We start from the raw sequence: 21,240 nt of genomic DNA, 5'->3' as shown, positions 1-21,240 counted from the left end.
CATTCTACAGTTATTTCTAGCTTTATTCCAATGTGTTGAGAGAAGAGGCTTTGTATTATTTCAACCTTCTAAAACTTATTGAGAATTCCTTATGGCCTAATATAGGTTCTATTCTAAAAAATGTTTCAAGTTCATTTGAGAGGAATGTGTAATTGCTGTTTTTGAATTGTAATTATTTTTCTTTCACTGTCTCTTCTGTGTTTTCTTGTTTCCCAATTTTATTATTCCAAGATTATCTCTTTGTAATTGTGCTCATCTTTTTATTAATGTTCTTTGTTTACATTTCCTATGTGTTCTTTTAAAACTCTTAACATATATTTTTCTTACAGAGACAATCTTTATAGTTCTGTATATGCATGGGTGTATGTGGGCTTTGTTTTGTTTTATTATACTCACAATAGTGGGAACACATCGGATGATGCTTAGAATTGAACTTGTTCTAATTTTTTGACATTGTTCATTTAGAAAGTTTAATTTGGAGAGGTCTCCACCCACTTATCCATCATTTATTTATCATATATTTTATAGCACTTAGAATGTCCCAGGCTCTATGTTAATAACTGTGTGTAGAAACTCTCAGTCTGAAGAATGAGAAATGGATGTAAACAGAATTACCATAATGAAATTTAATTTATGCCATGATATAGGCATTTATAAAACACCATAAGAGAACAATGGAAGGGGAGCTTTTTTAGAAATGTTGAGGGCACTAACTGGTGAAGATATTAGTATATTAATATATCGTATGTGCCTCACATTGAAAATTGTGTATCAACTAAAATTGTAGACCATTATTATCTTGGAATTTTCAAAATTCTAGTATAACACCTAGGTTTAATTGCTAAATATAGTGAAGGCATATTATTTCTTAAATGCACAGCTTTTAAAAGATCATATATTATACGTATATTATATGATTATTAGAATCGTATATTCTAATTATGATTATTAGAATTATATTCTACATAATTCAATTATGAGTCATAAAAATATCAGCTTTTTGTTCACTGAGCTTCAAATATTCTGTAATAAAATGGAATAAATAGATCATAAGCATGTGTAATATTAGTACAAAGGAAACATGAATGACATTGTAATAACAAGCACATGTTTATAACCCTAAGTTAAATTTGGTTTGGCAGACATATCCTAATTTAAAATTTTTATTCCTGAATTTAAAAAAAAAATTATATAAGTGCATACACTTTTTAAAAAGTTGCTCTTTTTACTATCCTCTTCATTCACTCCTCTTCTTACTCCTTTATTTCTGATGCATGTTGTGTTTGTTTAGTTCTTTCTAAAATTTTCCCATCAAATGTAGTCTGCAAAACAATTTTATTATTAATCTTACACAACTTGGTCGCAATTTTAACTCACTACAGTATCTTGAGGTTATTTACCCTTTGAATCATGTTTATACTTAGTGGCATAGTCTCTAAGCAAACTTCTTCCTCCAATAGTGTAATAATAAACAGCATATTTCCAAGATTGAAAAAAAATATGTGTTTGTTAAACAGCCAGACGAAAATCTGGAAAGAGGAAAGTACCAACAAAGTCTGCTTTGCGTTGCTTATTACATGTTGGAGAATTGGGTTTCTTTTTTTTTTTTTTGTCTACTCAACCACATTACAAGTAGTTTCTTCAGGTAATTGTTCATCTGAAATTCTTCCCTCTTCTATAGATATGTTCAATTTCCTTACTCTTTCTTGATCCCTCCCCCTTAAAGGACAGTCATGACAGCAGTATATGTAGTTTAAGGAACTTAAGCCTTGGAGTAAAGCTCTGCTTTAAGGTCTTAGACAAGATACCTAAAATTTTACAGTCTCATTTCTTTCCTCCTTAGAAAAGAGATATTATAGTCTACTTCATTGGAAAAATAATAAGTAAACAGGTTTGCAACATGAATAGCATGTGGCTTATTATAAAGTAGTTCCCCATGTTGTTCAAATTCTCATGTTAATAATTAAGTATTAATAATAATAATAATGATAACAATGACTCACCTTTCTGTATAGCTGTCTTAATCTTTCTCTTCTTCCAAATTTATTGTATGCTCAGCTTTTTTCCTTTCTCATTTCTTATTTCCATTTCAATCCTATTTCACTCCAAAGCAACTTTACTAATTTAATTCCTGACCATCAGTAACCTTCTACTAGTCAGATTCATTCAATGCATTTTAGACTTACTGGTACACATTTGATATCATATATTCGGTATGGATCTGTGTGTGTGTGTGCGTGCATGTTTTGAGATGTGGAAATTAACATCTTTTCCTTTTAGAAAATTGTCATCCCCTGGTTTCCGTCCTTATTTTCTGGTCATTCCAATTAGTTCCTTTTTATTCTGCAATTTTAGGACTTTTAAAGATTCCGTCCTCTAATCTCACACTCACCCACCTAATTTTTCTTGGAGATAAGTTCTAGACTTATAAGTTCTATCATCTTGTCACTAATGATTGTCATATTTATCAATAGTTTCCACTATTCATCTGTGTTCCAGATACTTACTTCTATTGTCTACTGAACATCAAATTGATAGTATAAGAAACATCAAAATACACATAACTCAAACTACAATCAGTTTTCCTATTTGCCCTCTGTCTTCATTTCTTATTTTATTAATAGCAACATTATCCAATTAAATTATCCAAGAAAAATTCTACATGTTAGCCTAAATTATTCTTTTTTCTATAATTGTTATATATGTTCACCAAATCTATTGATTCTCTCTCAAACATCTTTTGATCCTTTTCTTTCTTCCTTTTTATACTGTCTTCTTTTAAAATAACCTAATAATTTCTCGTATGAACTATTTTAGTAGCCTCTTAACTTTCCCCTACCTCTCGTAATTTCTGTTTTTCAATTCATTCTCTGCAAAAATGTCATATCTTTCTAAAATACAAAGAGGAACAGATGAATAATAAGAATAATAGCTTTAGTTAGGCAAGATAAATTAGATCTGGAGATCTACTACATAGCATGTGCCTATAGCTAACAACAATGTTTTATCTTAAAAATTGCTATGAGGGTAGATCTTATGTTAAGTATCCTTACCCTCCCTCCCTCCACTCAACTCAATAATAATAAAGAAGGTGGGAAAAAATTTGGGGAGGTAATGAATACATCTATACCTTTGAGGATGGTGATAGTTTCACAGATGTATTCTATTCCCCAAATTCAAAGAGTTGTATACATTAAATATGTACAGATTTTTACATGTCAATCAACCTCAACAAAATGGTTTTGAAAAAGAATGGCTAACAATTATATACCATGTATTAAATGCTAGGCATTGTTCTGACAGCTTTAGACGAGTTATGGTCCAAAACACCATAGTGACTTGCTATAACCTGTTAAAATAAAAGTACATTTTATTACGATGACCTATAAGGTCCTTCTCATCTAGGCCTCAAACTATTTTCTATCTATATCTCCACTGCCACTGAAACAGCTCCCTTTCGATGAACATGCCATTTTCTTTCATCTCTTGATGTCACTGTACAATCTATTCTTTTGAGCTAGGATTCCTGCCCCATCTCATCTGCCTGGGAAACTCCTACTCATCTTCCAAGTCTCAGCTCAAATGGTAACTCAGCCACTTACTCAGCTCTAGGAAGGATCCATGCTGCTGTTTTCTATGATAACTTGTCTATGCCTCTTTTACAAGACCTTTACCTTATTACCCTTCCTGATTATACGGTGCCATCCACTATACCAAGTAATTGAATTCACTGACTATATTTTATCACATTTGCATCTCTAGGGCCTGGTACAGTATCTAACAAAATAAGTCCTCAATAAAACTTTCCTAAATGAATGAGTGGACCAAACACAAAAAGGTAATCTACTTTGTTACAAAACGTGCTTGGCCCCATTCATATATCTATATATCCAAAAAGCAGTAACCAAATTCCTCTGCATGGTTTCTATCAAGAAAATGAACTTTGTTATTAAATAAAGTCATGGAATGAATAATATACCACTCCTTTCCATTTTATTCTTTTTTTTTTTTTGAGACATAGTCTTGCTCTGTCACTCAGGCTGGAGTGCAACAGCATGATCATAGCTCATGATAGCCTCAATCTCCCATGTTCAAGCGATCCTCCTGCCTCAGCCTTCCAAGTAGCAGCAACTATAGGTGTGCCACCAAGTTTGGCTGATTTTTTTTTTAGAGAGACAGGGTCTTGCTATATTGCCCAGACTGGTCTCCAACTCCTGGATCAAGAGATCCTCCCTTCTTGGCCTCCAACGTGCTGGGACTACAGGCATGAGGCATTCCACCAACTTCTCTCTCATTTAAAGTACTAATATCTTTAGTCATCTCAAAACAAAACCAAAATAAACATATAAAGTCTAGCTATATGGAATTCCATTACTCTAAATTTAAAAATTCCCCTCCCTAGTTTTATTCAAGAAAATCAAACACTCTAATAAAAGTGAAAGAGGTCTCTCTTCCTCCCTCCCTTTGTACCTCTGTTTCTAACTTAAAATTGTAAGATCATCACTCTTCATCTAAAAACAACAGAAAAATATAGAAAGCCTAGAAATATGGTAGTGAGACTGTAAATTAAAACTTCTAAGAAAATTCTTCTTGTGGGGGGCTCCAAAATGCTATTCTAGGGAAATCACATTTTGAATAATCCCCTCCCGTCTTTCTTACCATACCTTTTTCCACCTGTTCTTCTCCTGGCTTATATGTACCAAGCTGCTCACATGTAAATATGACGGGCTACTGCACTTTTCCTGCTTTCCTCAAACTGCTCTCTCTGCCTAGAGAACCTTCTTTCTTGTTCTTCTTGGGAGGTCCCTATTCACTAGCATTTGGTTCACAGCCATCTCCTCCTAAAGACTTTTATAAACTTTCCCCCAACTTTCTTCCTTCAGCTCCTATTTTACCTTGTGCTGAGTTTTGTAATGGTGACTAGAACACATCATTGTATTTCTTGGCCTATAAATCTGTCTAAACACCTCTTTAAGGCAGGCCCCACGCCATATTTATTTCTGTATCCTTAGTGCTTATCGAAAATACATAGTAGGTGTTTGATCACAGCAACAATAAAGAGCTATCATTTTTTGAGCAAAAAAAAAAAAAAGAAAATTCTCCTTATAGAAATATAGTACAGACAAATGTTGAACAGCAGTATGATTTAATAGGAAGAAGACTAAGTGTGTTTTAAGAATATTTGAGTACTTTTCTTTCCTTATATCCCTTATTAGCAGTGTAGCACTATGTTACCACTCTGAGCCTACTTCCTCACCTATAAGGCAAAAACAATACTCCCTGCCTCACATACTACAAATAATTAGTTTGAGGATCAAGAGAGATGATGTTTTTGAAAGTATGCTATGAAACATAATGTGCTGTACTGCAAAGTGTGTATTCACTCACCAAACACAGTTCTTGCGGGCACAGATTCTCTGTTAAGCCAGAATGAAACTTGGGAGAGAATGACAGTCATGATGCAAGGCAGATACGTCTGAATCACAAAATACCCAATTTTTCTTTTCAAGTGGAAATGAGCTGTCATTACAGTATATTCACCTGGAAGAAAAATTTAAGAAGCTCAAGGAGTAATAGTCAATAGTTTGAACATTTAGGAAATAGAAGGGATCAGAGGTAGAACAAAAACTGATTTTTAAAAAAATAATATATCACATATATGTCAGGAAATTTATATCACCTTTAAAAGCCTCCTTAGCATAGCATGAGCGTTTAGAAGGGAATTTTAGTACAAGAAACTTGCAGCTCACGTCCCATGATATGGTAGAGGTTAAGTACCTCTTACGTAAAATAAGTGGAACTAGAAGTGTTTCAGGGTTTGGATTTTTCAGATTTTGGAAAATCTACATTATTACAAATTGAGCATCCCTAATCAAAATATATAAAATCTAATATGCTCTAATGAGCATTTCCTTTGAGCATCATGTCAGCACTCAAAAAGTTTTTGTTTTTTTTTATTTTGGAGCATTTTGGATTTTAGATTTTCAAATTAGAGATGTTCAATTTGTATTTGTTTTCCTCTCTAAGTCATGCTTATTGACCAAAGGAATTCAGAATTCATAAATGCTGTCTGCCAACAGTTTATTTTACTTGGTTAGGCCTTTCATTCCACTGGTATAAACCTCAAGTCTCTGTTTTGATTGTTCTAACTCAGTCCTCTCTGGCTCCAAAAGTATTGATGTCCGGCCACATCTACAAGACTGATATTCTAGCCCACATTTTCCCACTTTTAACCCTGTTGCCAATTCTGAATTTCTTACTGTTATATGTCTGTGCTAATTTGCTTCAGTCACTTCTATCTAATCCTCATATCTACCTTTCTTTCTGCTCCCTGGGTTTTAATTATTGCCAAATGTAAGATAATTAGTCCACACAGCTGGGGTATTTTTGGGTTTTTTTTTTCGTCTTTTAATTTTTTTTTATTTATTTATTTTTTAAAAACGAAGGTGGCCCTCAGAGAGGGAATCAGCTTTCCACACAGGCCTGTAGTAATTATCAACATCAAAAGTTGAATAGTCATAAGTTATCTAGAATAGGGGTGAAAAAATAGAAAACTAAAGAAATTATCACTTGTTGGCCGGGCGCGCTGGCTCACGTCTGTAATCCCAGCACTTTGGGAGGCCGAGGCAGGCTGATCACGAGGTCAGGAGATCCAGACCATCCTGGCCAACAAAGTGAAACCCCGTCTCTACTAAAAATACAAAAATTAGCTCAGCGTGGTGGCGCGCCTATAGTCCCAGCTACTCGGGAGGCTGAGGCAGGAGAATCACTTGAACCCAGGAAGTGGAGGTTGCAGTGAGCCCAGATCATGCCACTGCACTCCAGCCTGGTGACAGAGCAAGACTCTCTCTCTCTCAAAAAAAAAATCATTTGTCAAAAGCTAAAAATTAAAATTTACTACTCTGAGAAGACACATATGTTGCAAATACATAGTGCACTTTAGGCCAGTGTTTCTCAAACTTCAATGCAACTATTAATCTTGGAATCTTGTTAAAATGTAGATTCTGATTTAATAAGGAGTGGGGCCTAAGATTCCAAATGTCTAAAAAGCTGGAAACCATCAGTCTCAGCAAACTAGCACAAGGACAAAAAACCAAACACCGCATGTTCTCACTCATAGGTGGGAATTGAACAATGAGAACACATGGACACAGGAAGAGGAACATCACACACCGGGGCCTGTTGTGGGGTGGGGGGAGGGGGGAGGGACAGCATTAGGAGATATACCTAATGCTAAATGACGAGTTAATGGGTGCAGCACAGCAACATGGCACATGTATACATATGTAACTAACCTGCACGTTGTGCACATGTACCCTAAAACTTAAAGTATAATAATAATAAAAAAAAAAAGCTCCCAAGCACAGCCTACGCTGCTAGTTCTTGGACCTCAAGAGCAAAAGATTTTAAACAATCTGACACACTTCCAAGTCCTTTAACCTATTAATATTCTTAGGCACCAGTTTTTTAAAAGACTAATTTTACTAACCTGTACTGGATTTAATTGTCTCCTTTCCAATTGATTGGCCCAGCAGGTCATATTGATTTAACCTAGAGCCATCAGGAGCAACCTGTACTGAATCAGATGCATTGTAAGTCCAAATATAAGTGACCTCTGAAGTTGTATATGCATCTATAGGAAATCAGAAAAAAATATTTTAAGCATTTGAATAAGAACCATCAATCTAGTGCTACACGAACGGTTGTGTATTTCATACAATCACTATATACTTTCAATATTAATACTTAAACGTCACATTTAGGGCAAAAATGTCTCATTTGAATTTACTTCAATATGAGTGTTATGAAGTAGACCAAAAGAGATGATCATACCATGACAGTATATTCATTGCAACCACTTTGAAAGGTGAAGAGCAAATTTCATGTTAGAGTCTGTTACAATCACTGAGCCCTGAGATGATTATAACATCTCCTTCAGGCCAAAGGTAGCATATGAAGACACTGTGGTAAAATAAGCTGTTTAGCTTATTTATAAATAGCAATCACTCATGAGATAAAAATCATAATTCAAAATTAGATTAATTAATGTAGCCTAGTTAAGAGTTAAATGAGTTAGCTATCGTAATACAATGCATTTCGTTAGAATAAAAAGTAATTATTACAGAATATATAAGTTAAACAATAATGCTATACTTGCATCAAGTTGCAAATCCTTTTAAAATCATGCTCATTTTTAAATGAATCAATGCACACAGGTATCACTAGCCTACACATTCATAGCATCCCAGTTAAACTATGGATTGGCAGGAAGAGGAAAAACTGCAACCAGATCAGACATAACTTCCTGATTTATTGGCCAAGGATGCAGAACTTAGCAGAAGTAAGATGACTTCAGAGCTGGCAGGCAGGCAACATAGCTGGTCTTAGCCTTTCTCTGGCAGTGGCATTTTCTTACATCTCTATGCCCCAGTGCGGAACAGATAACCTCTCCATGTAGACAGAGTCCCTCCACAGTTGAATAACAGGTAATTCTTTCTATACCACTGACCTTGTGAAGAACTTCTATGCACTTTTACTCATGAGAATGTTTAGAGATGTAGTTACCCCTAGTTCTTGAGCAAAACTCAGCATCACAGTCACATTACCAATTAAGGGAGAGAAAGTGCCAGTTGTCTCTGGCAATAGTTCTACCTCCAGCTCTCTAGGACACTGGAAATCTCATTCTCTGCGATCTACAACTTTCCTAGCTTTAATAGCACTATACTGTGGTGACTCTGGTTCTGAAATTGATCTAAAGTCTGTGATCACAAATCAATTTCCACTCAACCATCAGTAACAATAGAGTAAATGATTATGAGTTTGTGTTTTCTGTTGACATACCTGGCATTGTCTAATGGCAATGTTGTCTGGTTTCCTGAATGTTGCTACTAAATGTTATTATCAGTGAAACACCATTATCACTACATATATAGTCACCTACATTCACAATTAAATTATATTATGTGAAGCAATTTTTGAAATAGGATTCTAAAAATGTATATGTGTATTTATATATGTATATACTTTTAATAGCAGATAAATGTTAATATGATTTGATATGAATGCATTTTAATTATTCTAAGGTTTAGTTTTCTAATTAAGTAATTTCAATTCATTAATCATTAATGATTGATTACACTGAGAAAAATAAAAAACAACATTACTAATATGAATAACTAGCAACTCATTTGTACACCAAGTGGCTTGTTTTGTTTCCCCCATGAATACATATTCTGGCTCTCTCTTCAATAAAATTTCAAATGGCACAGAATTTAACAAAAAGATACATCAGATGATCTACTTTACGTTGGAAGGGCCCCACAATATTCTGTAGTTGTCAATAAATTATGAAGTTTTTTTTTTAGTAGAATGACATCATTTTTGAATTATAATGTTTCTTTTAAACATAAATAAGAAAAAATGAAACCCTATAAAAGAGATGAATTTTTAAGGCACTAATGAGATACTGATAGGCAGCGACTCTGTCTGATTCATGCCTATACTTCCAGGACCTGCTACAGTGCCTGACACACAGAAGAGAAAGTCTCAATTCACTCTTACGAGATTAATAAATTAAGTCATAATATTTTAACTATGTTCTTTACTGCTATGGAAGATGGAAATCTAGAGAAAAGCTCAAGAGTTTATTAAAGAAAGTGATGGATTCTTCACATGTCTTTTGAAAAAGCAGTTACTGCACTTCATTATTTAGATAAGAACATAGTTTTGAGATTTGGTGTCTGGTGAAAATGATGCAGCAGAAATTTACGCAACGCAGATTAAAGCCTCTCCCGAAGAGAGGGAGTTATATACATTAACACATATATAAGCCAAGAGGTCGTAATAATGTTTCTCATTAAAGTATCAAAGGAGAGAAAGACAATTTTACAAAATTCATTATAAATTCCACTTGTAAATCAAGCTGCCATTAAATAATCTTGTTTGTGTTAATTAACCCATTTTTGAGTCCTATGTTGCACTAAGCAGATGTATGCCAACTGATTCTTAATATTTGGTTACCAGGAAAAATACTTCGAAATTATTTTTAGCTGTCAATTTTTAATCTGAAACACAATTTACAGCTTCTTTTGCATTAATGAATAGAATATCCCTAGACTTTCATTCAGAAATTCTAAAATCAAGTTAAACAACAAGGAAAAATTTAAAGGTATGCGGCAATAGGAATAAAACAAAACAAGACTGAATTTAAAATTGTAAGCACACAGAAAAAAAATGCTTCTTTTGATTGAGGGCAATGACGAAGTTCCTGAAATACAATCTTTTTGTGGAGTGGGGGTAGGGAAGAAGAGGGCTTTCAAGTAAGGAAGGAATAAATGAATAGAAGAAAAAGTCACAGCTGCTTCTGCCAAACTTTGTTATACCAACATCGTCAGCTATGGCTCGGCTTGTATATTACTCCACACTGGTGTCCATACTTTTAATACTTATGCATCAAGCACCTACTACAGGCAAAGACAATAAAATAACATAAAAATTGTTTATTCAGTGTGTCAGAAAATAAATGTGAAGAAAACAAAATTAGTGCTAATTACTTAAACAAAAAATGCCTAGCAGCAAACTTTATTTGTTGCTCATAGCTCCTTCTGGGTCCAGAAAACTATATTCTCAAGCATGCGATATTTCTGCACTCTGTAGATGCAATATAAGAGATTTTTAAATTTCATTTAAGTATTTTCAAGTGTGCTTATTTCATTTTCAGAATCGGGACATCCATCACATCATTTATATTTGATGCCTTAATGACAATACCTTGTCAACTAAAAAAAAAAGTCCTTCTTACAACATGATTACATCTTGAATTAATCTTTTCTTTGGTATCAAGGCTTTTCAATTTTTTCTATAATGCCTTTTATGTAATGGAAATAAGTCCTTCTCTGCTGCATCTGTTGTGGTTTTCTCAGCATCATGTTTACATTGTATAACATGATTGACTATCTTAAATAATGTTGGAAGAAATGCCAGTACTGAAGTTATGGTTTCCATGACAATAAAAGAAGGCTTTGTAGTTAAATAAAGAGCAGATTCTCAAAGAAAATTGAGACCTGACACCTTTTGTAAGAGCAAGCAAGATTGCAGTTCTTGTACCACAAAAGTATGATCATCAAAATAATTAGAGGGTTTTGCATTCATATGAGCCAGCATTCTTCCGTTTTCTTTTGCTTGATACAGTTTGTGAGGAGAAGGCATACTATTCAGCGATACATAGTTTTAATCAGGTGAGAGTACTGTATTTCTATTCAACAGAGAAGAAAAAGTCAAAAGCTGTTCAGAAGGGACAAAGATGAGGGTGCCAGAAAGAGCACAGTCTCTAAAAAGGTCAGGCAAGAGGACGCCCTCACACAAGAGGGAGACTGCTTAGCTGGGTTCATGGGTTTATGCTGAACCTACCCAGAATGTCATGTGGGCCTAGGGAGATAATTTGACATTCCTCCTTTTCAATTATTCTGGAAGTCTGAATGCTTCTGCTTGACATACAAGATATAACCCCTCTGACCTAAAGAAGAGCCAACTGCACAGACCCTTTTCTGAAATGTCCTACATACATAGAATGTGCCAGAATGTAGCAATGCAGCTACATTATCTCCTTTAATTTAAGAAATAAAGAAGAAATCCTTCCATTAGTTACAGTAGAAGACAATGACACAGACTAAGCTTCTGTGCATGTCATTTGCAAAAGGTTGATTTCCACTTTAATAAACAATAGAATCTATCCTTTCCAATTCATTCTTAGTTGATGAAAAAGAAACATTTGAGTTTTTAATGTTCTAGCACTTGAAAAAGAAGGTAAATTACAGTCCTTACCCTCAAGGAACTCCTGGTCTGATTTTACACATGTACTAAAACACATAGCAGTAAAAATAAGTGATAATTGTTTAACACCCTGATTAAATTATAATAATATTTGAGAGATGTTCCTTAAGGGCAATCAGCATGGCTTTTACATCCATATCTTATTGACAATTGTTAATCATCTCATAATTTGAGAAAAAACTAGACAATTGAGCAGTGCTGCTGACTTTCCCTGATATTATTGACCCAAAACATGTAACTTCATCCCTGTACTTACAGCTGCCAAATTTCAGAGGACATGAATGAGCATCCATTGGGAAATCCTCCAAGTGCATTGGGCATTCAGCTTGAACTGTAAGCCTAAAAGTCAAAATTTCACTATTTGTTTAAGTATATTGGTAAGTCAGGAAAAATCACTCATCATTACTGTCAACAGACTCGATAGAGGTAGAGCCTTAATCACAGCATTTTATTAGGCTCATTCATATTTAAATAATCTTTTGTTCATTCATTTTTAGGTGATACCTCAGAAGACATTGGCGTATACAAATTCTGAGTATAACTGAAAATAATAATTAAAAATATACTTTAGCCATTTTAGTTTCTTAAGAAGTGAAGCAATTACATATGCATTTTAAAGGGCTCTTTTCTCATTAAGCTCGCTATTAACACTTGAAGTCTTAAGGACCAAAAAAAATCTCTATCATTAAAAGAATGCTATTGTCTCCATTATCTCATCAACAAACATAGAGCAAAATTGATCAAAGGATTCAATATTAGTTCAGAGGAACTCCCTTCAACATATGTGAATTGTGAATTAATACTGTATACTGCATATATATTCACAGTTATACATATAGTGCTAGATATAAATACATATAAAGATGTATTTCCTAGAAATAACTTTATCAAGTTAAGATTGTTGGCTAAATTATAAACACAAATTACGAATGTTAAATATATATTTTTCTGTATCTACTTGATTACAGCAAAGAGTAGTCATAGATAATTTGATATAATGCAAACTTCCAATTATTCCATTTCATGTAAAGACAAAGTAGATATAGCAGGTACTAAATAAAATTTATAGAGAAATCTGTTACAATGAGCAAAGCAAATGTGACCATAATTTGTTATGGCTTAGATTCTAAGAAAATGTTTAAATAGAACCTTAGACAATATATTCCAAAATTATGTATGTCCTGTGCCTGCATTGTATTTAAACCCTAAAGTTTTACTCATTGCCTTAATTCATAGAAATGATCAATGTACAAAGTCAACAGGGGCATTGCATCTGAATATATTGCAAGATTCAGAGGGAGAGGCAGAGGCAGAAAGACTAGCTAGCACTTCCATTTAGAAAATGAACATTTAGTAATGAGTCCTCAGGAAATTTTTCTTTAAAGATCAGAAATAGGACTATATTGTTGTCCCTTCTTAAATAACTTTCATAACCGAAATCTAACACTTATCTTATGAAATGACAACACATCAAATAACTGGAATACGTATTTCTGTCTATATATAATGCTGATGTCAGATGTCTGTTTTAAATCTTTTATGAAACATTTTAACTTTAGATTCCACATAATCTTACTAGATTTGTGATTTTTTTCTTACATAATACAAGTAACTTATTTTACAAAATTAATTCATGAATATGCTTAAGATGTAATAGGTTTTAGGATCAACAACTATTCATTCTGCAAGAAAATTTTATTAAAGTTTAAATCAAATAAACAATGCTATAGGATACTTTTTGAGTTACAAAATGGCAATTTCATATGGTTCAATCTAGTACATGTTTATGGTATCCAATATACTTGTAAGCCTTATTAAATAAAGCTTTCTCTCTGAATTTAAATTAAAGTTATTTTTTCTTTGGAGTAACTTCACAGGGAAAATTAAAATATTAAATTAGGCTGAGTGTGGAGGCTCACGCCTGTAATCCCAGCACTTTGGGATGCTGAGGCGGGTGGATCACTTGAGGCCAGGAGTTCGGGGCCAGCCTGGCCAACATGGCGAAACACTGTCTCTACTAAAAATACAAAAACTAGCCTGGCCTGGTGGCACGTGCCTGTAGTATCAGCTACTTGGGAGGCTGAGACAGGAGAATCGCTACAACCCAGGAAACGGAGGTTGAAGTGAGTCGAGATTGCAACACTGCACTCCAGCCTGGGTAATAGAGCAAGTCTCCATCTCAATAAATGAATAAATAAATAATAAATTAATTAATTAATTAATTAAGTCTTACTTTGAAATAACAAAAATTTTGATGGGATATCTGATAAGATATTAAAATTTTATGTTGATACAAATAAAATTCAAGTCATTATTAAAAATGTGCTTAATAAAAATGTCGTGTGAAGAATAACGAAAAACATCAATTCATAATAATAAAGGCAATTCTTAACATTTAAAGAACGAAGATGAGACTCAAACTCATAAATACTATTTTATATAGTTTTTTTAAATCAAAGCATTTGCAAAGCATATTATGGGTACTTCAGTAATCTGTTAGAAAACACTCAACTTTTGCTAATACTTAACAGCTAGATTGGCTGGTTGTTTAATACATGAAAATTTCTCAGTATATCAATGCATCACATCAAACCTAAAAACATACCTCATGGTATACAGCAGAGTCCCATCATCCTGAATTCGAAGCAACTTATTTGGCATTGTCATATTATGAGCTACTGATTTTTTCCCATTGTGAAAAAAGGTATCTGGAGTCCAGATTTTGCTAGCCATTAAATTGTTTAGTCGAAGGATGTTCATAGGACCTTTAAATTTTAAACGTTCATCTTTCCATTTTTGTCGAAAGAAAACATCAATTGTATATTCCTGAAATAAAAAACAGAATTTCTTTGAAAATAGTAAATGTTGTAGACACGAGACACTATAAAATTCCAAAATAATATTCTAATTAATTTAAACAGAGCTATATTGAAAGAAAAACATATTTAATCAGAAAGATTACTCCTTTGGCTTATCAATACATGTTGCCGCATACAATGGGATAAAGCATGTCTGTGTATACTATTAGCTATATATTCTTCTGAAAAGAAAAAAATAAATTCACTTTGGCCTCTTTTAGTTGAACAAGGTCTCAGTCAAACTGCTCCACTGCATCCTGTAGTTTAGAACTGCTTGGAGAGGGGATAAGCTGGGCAGGGTCTGGTTAAATTATTTTAAGTAGCCTATTTCAAGAAAAAATGAGTAGGCAGCTTTCCCAGTAGCAAATAAATAAACAAATAAATAGTTTCCAAAAATTAAAAAGTAAAAACCATAACAGAAAAAATTAAAAAGAAAAATTAAAAAATTAAAAAGAAAAAAAAACACAACACTTAAGCACACTGTCAGATCTGTATGAATCATCATCTCCTGTTGCCAAAGAAACTGTAAATTATCATATTTATTTTTTATCCTAAAAAATGGTGAGAACATGACATTGTTAGCAAGACTGTCTTAGGAGATAATTTCAATAAAGTTTATTTATGACATTAGTTGTAATACAAGCACCTTACAAGTTTTTAGAATACTTAAATTATGACTATCTTGCAGGTAAACACCCTCATGTTAAAATGTACTTTAAAATATTGTTACAGACCCACTAGTGATCATGTCCTCTATTATTTTTCTCCAAATTTTAACTTAGGTGAAACTCTCTTTCTCTCTCTCTCTCTCTTTACCTCTCTCTCTATCTTTACCCTTCTTTCTTTTTTTTGTTTTTTTTTTTTGTATTCTTCAAATGTCCTAAATGTTTTTTTTATTATTTTTATTATTTTTATTATACTTTAGGTTTTAGGGTACATGTGCACAATGTGCAGGTTTGTTACATATGTATCCATGTGCCATGTTGATTTCCTGCACCCATTAACTCGTCATTTAGCATTAGGTATATCTCCTAATGCTGTCCCTCCCACCTCCCCCAACCCCACAACAGTCCCCGGAGTGTGATGTTCCCCTTCCTGTGTCCATGAGTTCTCATTGTTTAATTCCCACCTATGAGTGAGAACATGCGGTGTTTGGTTTTTTGTCCTTGTGATAGTTTACTGAGAATGATGTTTTCCGGTTTTTACCCTATCTTTCTTAAGGTAATGTACACATTTTAAATGAGACATGCAATGCACAATTGTGAATACTATTTACAATCCATTGGATGTTAATTTTTTGTCAGTATATGTTTGTATAAACATACTATAAATAATTAAAATGTTCAATTACACACCTGAGATTGGAAATTCAGAAACTGTCCTTTGAGCACAAAACCATAGTTATTACATGTTTGAAAATAAAAAAATGCAGCGATAGCAATTTTACTAAATTAATGTTTGCAAAAAAGAACAAATAAAAAGGCCATATACTTATAAAATAGAAAATCATTTGTAGAAATCTGAATCAAATACATGAATCCCAGTGATCCCTCAAAACTTGAAACTGTGATGATACTAACAAGTGAAAATCCTAGGTAGTGGCATGTGAGTAGCAAATGAACAGAGGCTCTGGGCTGTTAATCCTTAAGGGAATATTTTATAAGCTTATCCATGCTCACTATCATCTATCTTTTTTAATGCTTAACTCTAAACATTAAATGGAACTCGAAAATTAAAAAATAATGAACAAAGAGATGAGTCTTTGCACTGTAAGTTTCATGTAAGTATTTCTTTTTTAACTGGGATTCCTCAAATACTAGCCTAAAGTGACTGCATATGATTCTTGCTTACTTTTCCAGGCAAAATTAATGAATTTTAAAACTTTTTATAAAACTTCAAATTCTATATTTCATTTCTGTAAGATGAGGATATGTTTTATCTGTTTCAGAAGCTATTGATATGACAGTCATTTTCTGGAGGTCAACCACATAGGAGATACTTAAAATTTACAAACAGGAAGTTCCAAGTGATTTTTTTTTACATTTTAATGAAGTATTTTACTTATTTATTTTTTAATAACTTCAACTTTTATTTTAGATATGGGGGCATATGTGCAGGTTTGTTACATGAGCATATTGTGTGATGCTGAAGTTTGGGATACTATCATCCAGAGAGTCAGTATATTACCCAATAGTTAGTTTTCCAACCCTTGTCCTCCTCCCTCCCCGCTCTAGTAATCCTCACTGTCTATCATTGTCATCTTTATGTCCATGAGTACCCAATGTTTAGCTCCCACTTATAAGTGAGAACATGCATTATTTGATTTTCTGTTACTGCGTCGATTTGCTTAGGATAATGGCTTCCAGCTGCATCCATGTTGCTGCAAAGTGCATGATTTTTTTCTCTTTTAAGGCTTCCTAACATCCCATAGTGTACATGAATTGAATTTTCTTTATCCAATCTGTCATTGATGGACATCTAAATAAATTCCATGTCTTTGCTAGCGTGAATAGTGCTGCAATGAACATATGCATGCATGTGTCTTTTTGGTAAAACGATTCATTTTCTTTTGAGATATATAACCAGTAATGGGATTGCTGGGTTGCATGGTAGGTCTGTTTTAAGTCCTTTGAGAAATCTCCAGACTGCTTTCCACAGTGGCTGAACTAATTTACATTCCCAGCAACAGTGTGTAGGTATTCACTTTAGTCTGCATCTGTTTTGTTTTTTTTTCTAACTTTTTAATAATGGCCATTCTGACTGATATAAGATAGCATCTCATTGTGGTTTTGATTTCCGTTTCTCTGATGATTGGTGATGTGAAGCATTTGTTCATCTGTTTGTTGGCTGCTTGTATGTATTCTTTTACGCAGTGTCTGTTCATGTCTTTTGCCCACTTTTTAATGAGGTTGTTTGGTTTTACTTGTTGAATTATTTAAGTTTCTTAAAAATTGTTTCCAGAATATTATTTATCTTTGAGGGCTCACAGTGTCCTAAGTGTGTCCTGCCAATCTGTCTAGCATAGCTTGAGTCTTTTTCTCCCACCCTCACCATGCAAACTCATGTTATGCTCTAGGCAGTTGTAACAATCCCCACTCCTTGACATTCCTCAAATAGAGCAAGTTCTCCACCTGCCTCAGTCCCTTGAACACCTGCAGAAAAACACAGCCAGCTCTCTTTGTATTTCTATAGAGCTCTTCATTCTTTCAAGATCATCCATTGCAATTGTACATTTGCTTCTCTGCCTTCCGAATAGCTTATAAATCTTCAAGAAAGGGACCATGGCTTTCATTTGTGTTTTATTTTCTTTTTGTTTTTCAGACATACACAAGAGTGTAAAGAATATTACAAACACCTTGTAACCATCACCTAGCAGAAATGTCATCACAAATCTTATTGAAGCCCTTCCTCTTCTGTTTATCCCTTCTCAATCACAGCCCCCTAGTCCCTGAGGAAACAAGTATCTTGAGTTTAGTGTATACCATTCCCATACATGTACTTTCACATTTAGTACATACACACACACACACACACACACACACATATATATAGTGTGTCATATTTTAAACATTCATATACACGATATCATACCTTGTATATTTTTCTGACACTTGCATCTTTTAGCTACTTTGCTGAGATTTACTCATGGCAATATATCTAGCTTTTTGATTCATTTTCACTCTTTATAGCATCATATTGGAAGGCAAACTTCACAATATCGTCATCGTTTTTCCTCATCCTTATTTTTCTTATTTATAATTTGTCACCGTCACAAGCAATATTGTTACAAATATTCTTGTTCAACACTTGTCATACAAAGCTATAAGAAGAGTTACTCTAGACCAGAGGTCAGCAAATTTTTTCCATTAAGGGTTAGTCAATAAACATTTTAGAATTTGTGGGCCATATGGTTAGTATCACAACTATCCAACTCTGCCACTGCAATGTGAAAGCAACCATAGATTGCATAAATGAATGAGCATGGCTATGTTCCAATAAAACTCTGTTTACAAATATAGGCAGCTGACAGCTTCTTTCCCATGGGCTGTAATATGCTGACACTGCCCTAGACTAAATCTATAAGTAGGATTACTGGAATTTCTTGTGTGTGCATCTTCAAAATAACAAGATATTTTTAAATTGAAATCGTAAGTAGTGTGTTAATTTATATTCTCACTAGAAGTGTATAAATGTTCTTGTTTATGTACAACTTGGTAGAGACAGAATATTTCATTTTAGACATGATTAGTGTGAAACGGGTCATGGTGCAACCCTGTGGATTTCTCTGTTAATTAGTAACAAATAATATATGTTCATGTTTATTAAAAATTTTAGTTTTCTCCTCTATAAATTGTCCGTTCCCTTCATCTACTCAGTTTCCTTCTGGGTTGTTTGTCATTTTCTTACTAAGTTATGATAATTATATAGTTTCTATACTAACACTTTCTTAAAGAATATACAACTCAAGAATAATCACACTACAGATATACAAAATATCATAAACATATTCCCATATGTTTCTTCAATGGATATAAAAGCTCTGCTTTTTACATGAAGGCCTTAAATCCATCTTGTATTATTGTACATGATATGAGATCAAGGTCCAACTTTTTTTTTCCAATAATAGAAAACTAGCCTTATCGCATCATTTATTGACTGGTCCATTTTTTCCCTATACACATGCAATGGCATTTCTATAATATATCCAGTATCCATATGGGTATGGATCTGTTTCTGATTTCTATTTTGTTTTGATTATTTGCCTATCCATAGTTTAATTCCAAAGTCATTATTATAATAGTTGTATAATAAGGTTTAATTAACAATATTCTCTTTATTGTCCAATTAAAGCTATTTTATAATTTCCATCATGGTTTTTCTTTTTCTTTACATGGAAAACATTTTTAACCTTGTTTTTATATTTCCAAATGTATTGGCTTATTTCATTTATATTTCATCATTAATGTTTGATTTTACTGCAGTTTTAACAAGATATTAGGCACTATAAAATAATTTTTTGCAATTCATTGAATATTTAAGAGATTTTTTGTTATTGAACCTGACCATCTCCATCTTTTCATGATAATTCAGCCCATTTATGCCTATTGTGATTACTAATATTGGACATGTTCCCAGACTATATTGTTTTTAGCAGTGAATTAAAATTACAAGGATAGAAGAGATAACATATTGGACTTTACATGATCAACCGATAAAAATAAAGGAAAAACTCTACAAAATTAAAAGAAACAATAAAAGAACACACACAAAAGCACACACAAAGTAGAAGAGAAGTGTTAAACTAAAAGAAAATTTAAGAAGTATATAGAAAACAACAATATCAAACATTACCGAAAGGTCATAACGGCTTAGAAGTAGAGAGTGTAGAAGGCAGAATGCAATGAGTTGAGGAGTGAACACAGGTACAAGTGAGTAAAGAGTAGAGTTCTCTCCTCCACTCCTGAATTTAAATGCCAGTAAAGGAAATCTAGTTTTACCAGTAAAACCTAGAGACTAGCTAATATAGGTTAGCTATTGTTGTATTAAAAAAAACCACACACACAAAAAAAATGCAGGAGCTTAAAATAACAACCATTTATTATTAGTTTAGAAGTCATGAGGCTGGAAGTTGGCTGATCTCACCTGGGTTCAGGTTGATCTTAGCTGAGCTTGCTCATAGTTCTGTGGGTTAGGTGGCCATTGGCTGATCTAGGCTGTCACTGTGTAGGGCTGCTGGAGCAACTCAGCTCAGCAAGAACTGTCTCTTGTCCTGCCTCACAGACCACTGGGCTAAACTGGCTTTTCTTTCTCTTGACAATGGCAGAAGTACAAAAGAACAAACTCCAATGCACAAGCCCATTTCAAGCTAGTGCTTGTGTAATATGTTTTAACAACCCATTGGCTAAAGCAATTTACATAGCTAAATTGATGGATAATTGGTGTAGTAGGTAACCCCAACTCTCAGTGAGAGGGCACTATAAAATGAGATGGGAAAATGTGGCTACAGGAAGGGTTAAAGGACTTGAGCCAGTATTTCATCATTGCAACCAAACACACTAGGCCTCTGTGAGAGAAAAGTAAAAGATGTTGGTGAATAAATAAAGAGTTTGAGGTCATCTGAAATTTCAATGAAAGTCACATGAGTCTAATCTCAGGGAGGCAGGTTGGTTATAACTTAGTAAATGTAACTATTATCAACTGTATTATACCTAAATAAAGGGTGAGCCTTTAAGTGGAAGCAGGGTAATCAGCTTAGGACAGCGGCTTACAAAGTAAAGTGTGTATATCCATTTGGGTGCAGGAAGAAAATATTAGAATCTCAATTTTTATATATCACTTTAAATATAAAAAGTAAATGAAGTTTTATATATGGAACGATATAGACATTATTAAGAGTAAGAATGTAAATAAGTAAATTAATGTCATGTTTATAAGGCATTCTATGGGAAGAGAAGGGGCAACAACAGGAAATGGGGGAGTGAATGCATTTGTTATCAGTGTACCGTGATTGTGCCTAGTTAGGTGAATTTACAATACTTCGTTTTGATTA

General features: G+C 33.5%; 1 protein-coding gene across 6 annotated transcripts in view; it reads right to left on the bottom strand.

Annotated features, from left to right (window-relative positions):
* GABRA2 (gamma-aminobutyric acid type A receptor alpha2 subunit) overlaps positions 1-21,240 on the bottom strand; it is a 143,759-nt gene that overhangs the window by 49,121 nt on the left and 73,398 nt on the right. For all 6 annotated transcript variants that reach the window (XM_030800987.1, XM_003258401.3, XM_030800988.1 and 3 more), the window contains 4 exons: positions 14,438-14,658; positions 12,089-12,171; positions 7,490-7,633; positions 5,389-5,541 (listed from right to left, as the gene is read on the bottom strand). In XM_030800987.1, the coding sequence (XP_030656847.1) occupies positions 5,389-5,541; positions 7,490-7,633; positions 12,089-12,171; positions 14,438-14,658 (601 nt within the window). The remainder of the gene's footprint in view (positions 1-5,388; positions 5,542-7,489; positions 7,634-12,088; positions 12,172-14,437; positions 14,659-21,240) is intronic.

This window comes from Nomascus leucogenys, chromosome 20 (genome assembly GCF_006542625.1).
Source record: "Nomascus leucogenys isolate Asia chromosome 20, Asia_NLE_v1, whole genome shotgun sequence".
In the NCBI taxonomy this organism is placed as follows: Eukaryota; Metazoa; Chordata; class Mammalia; order Primates; family Hylobatidae; genus Nomascus; species Nomascus leucogenys.
The sequence above is the reverse complement of the archived record's forward strand: the minus strand, read 5'-3'. Positions and strand labels throughout refer to the sequence as shown.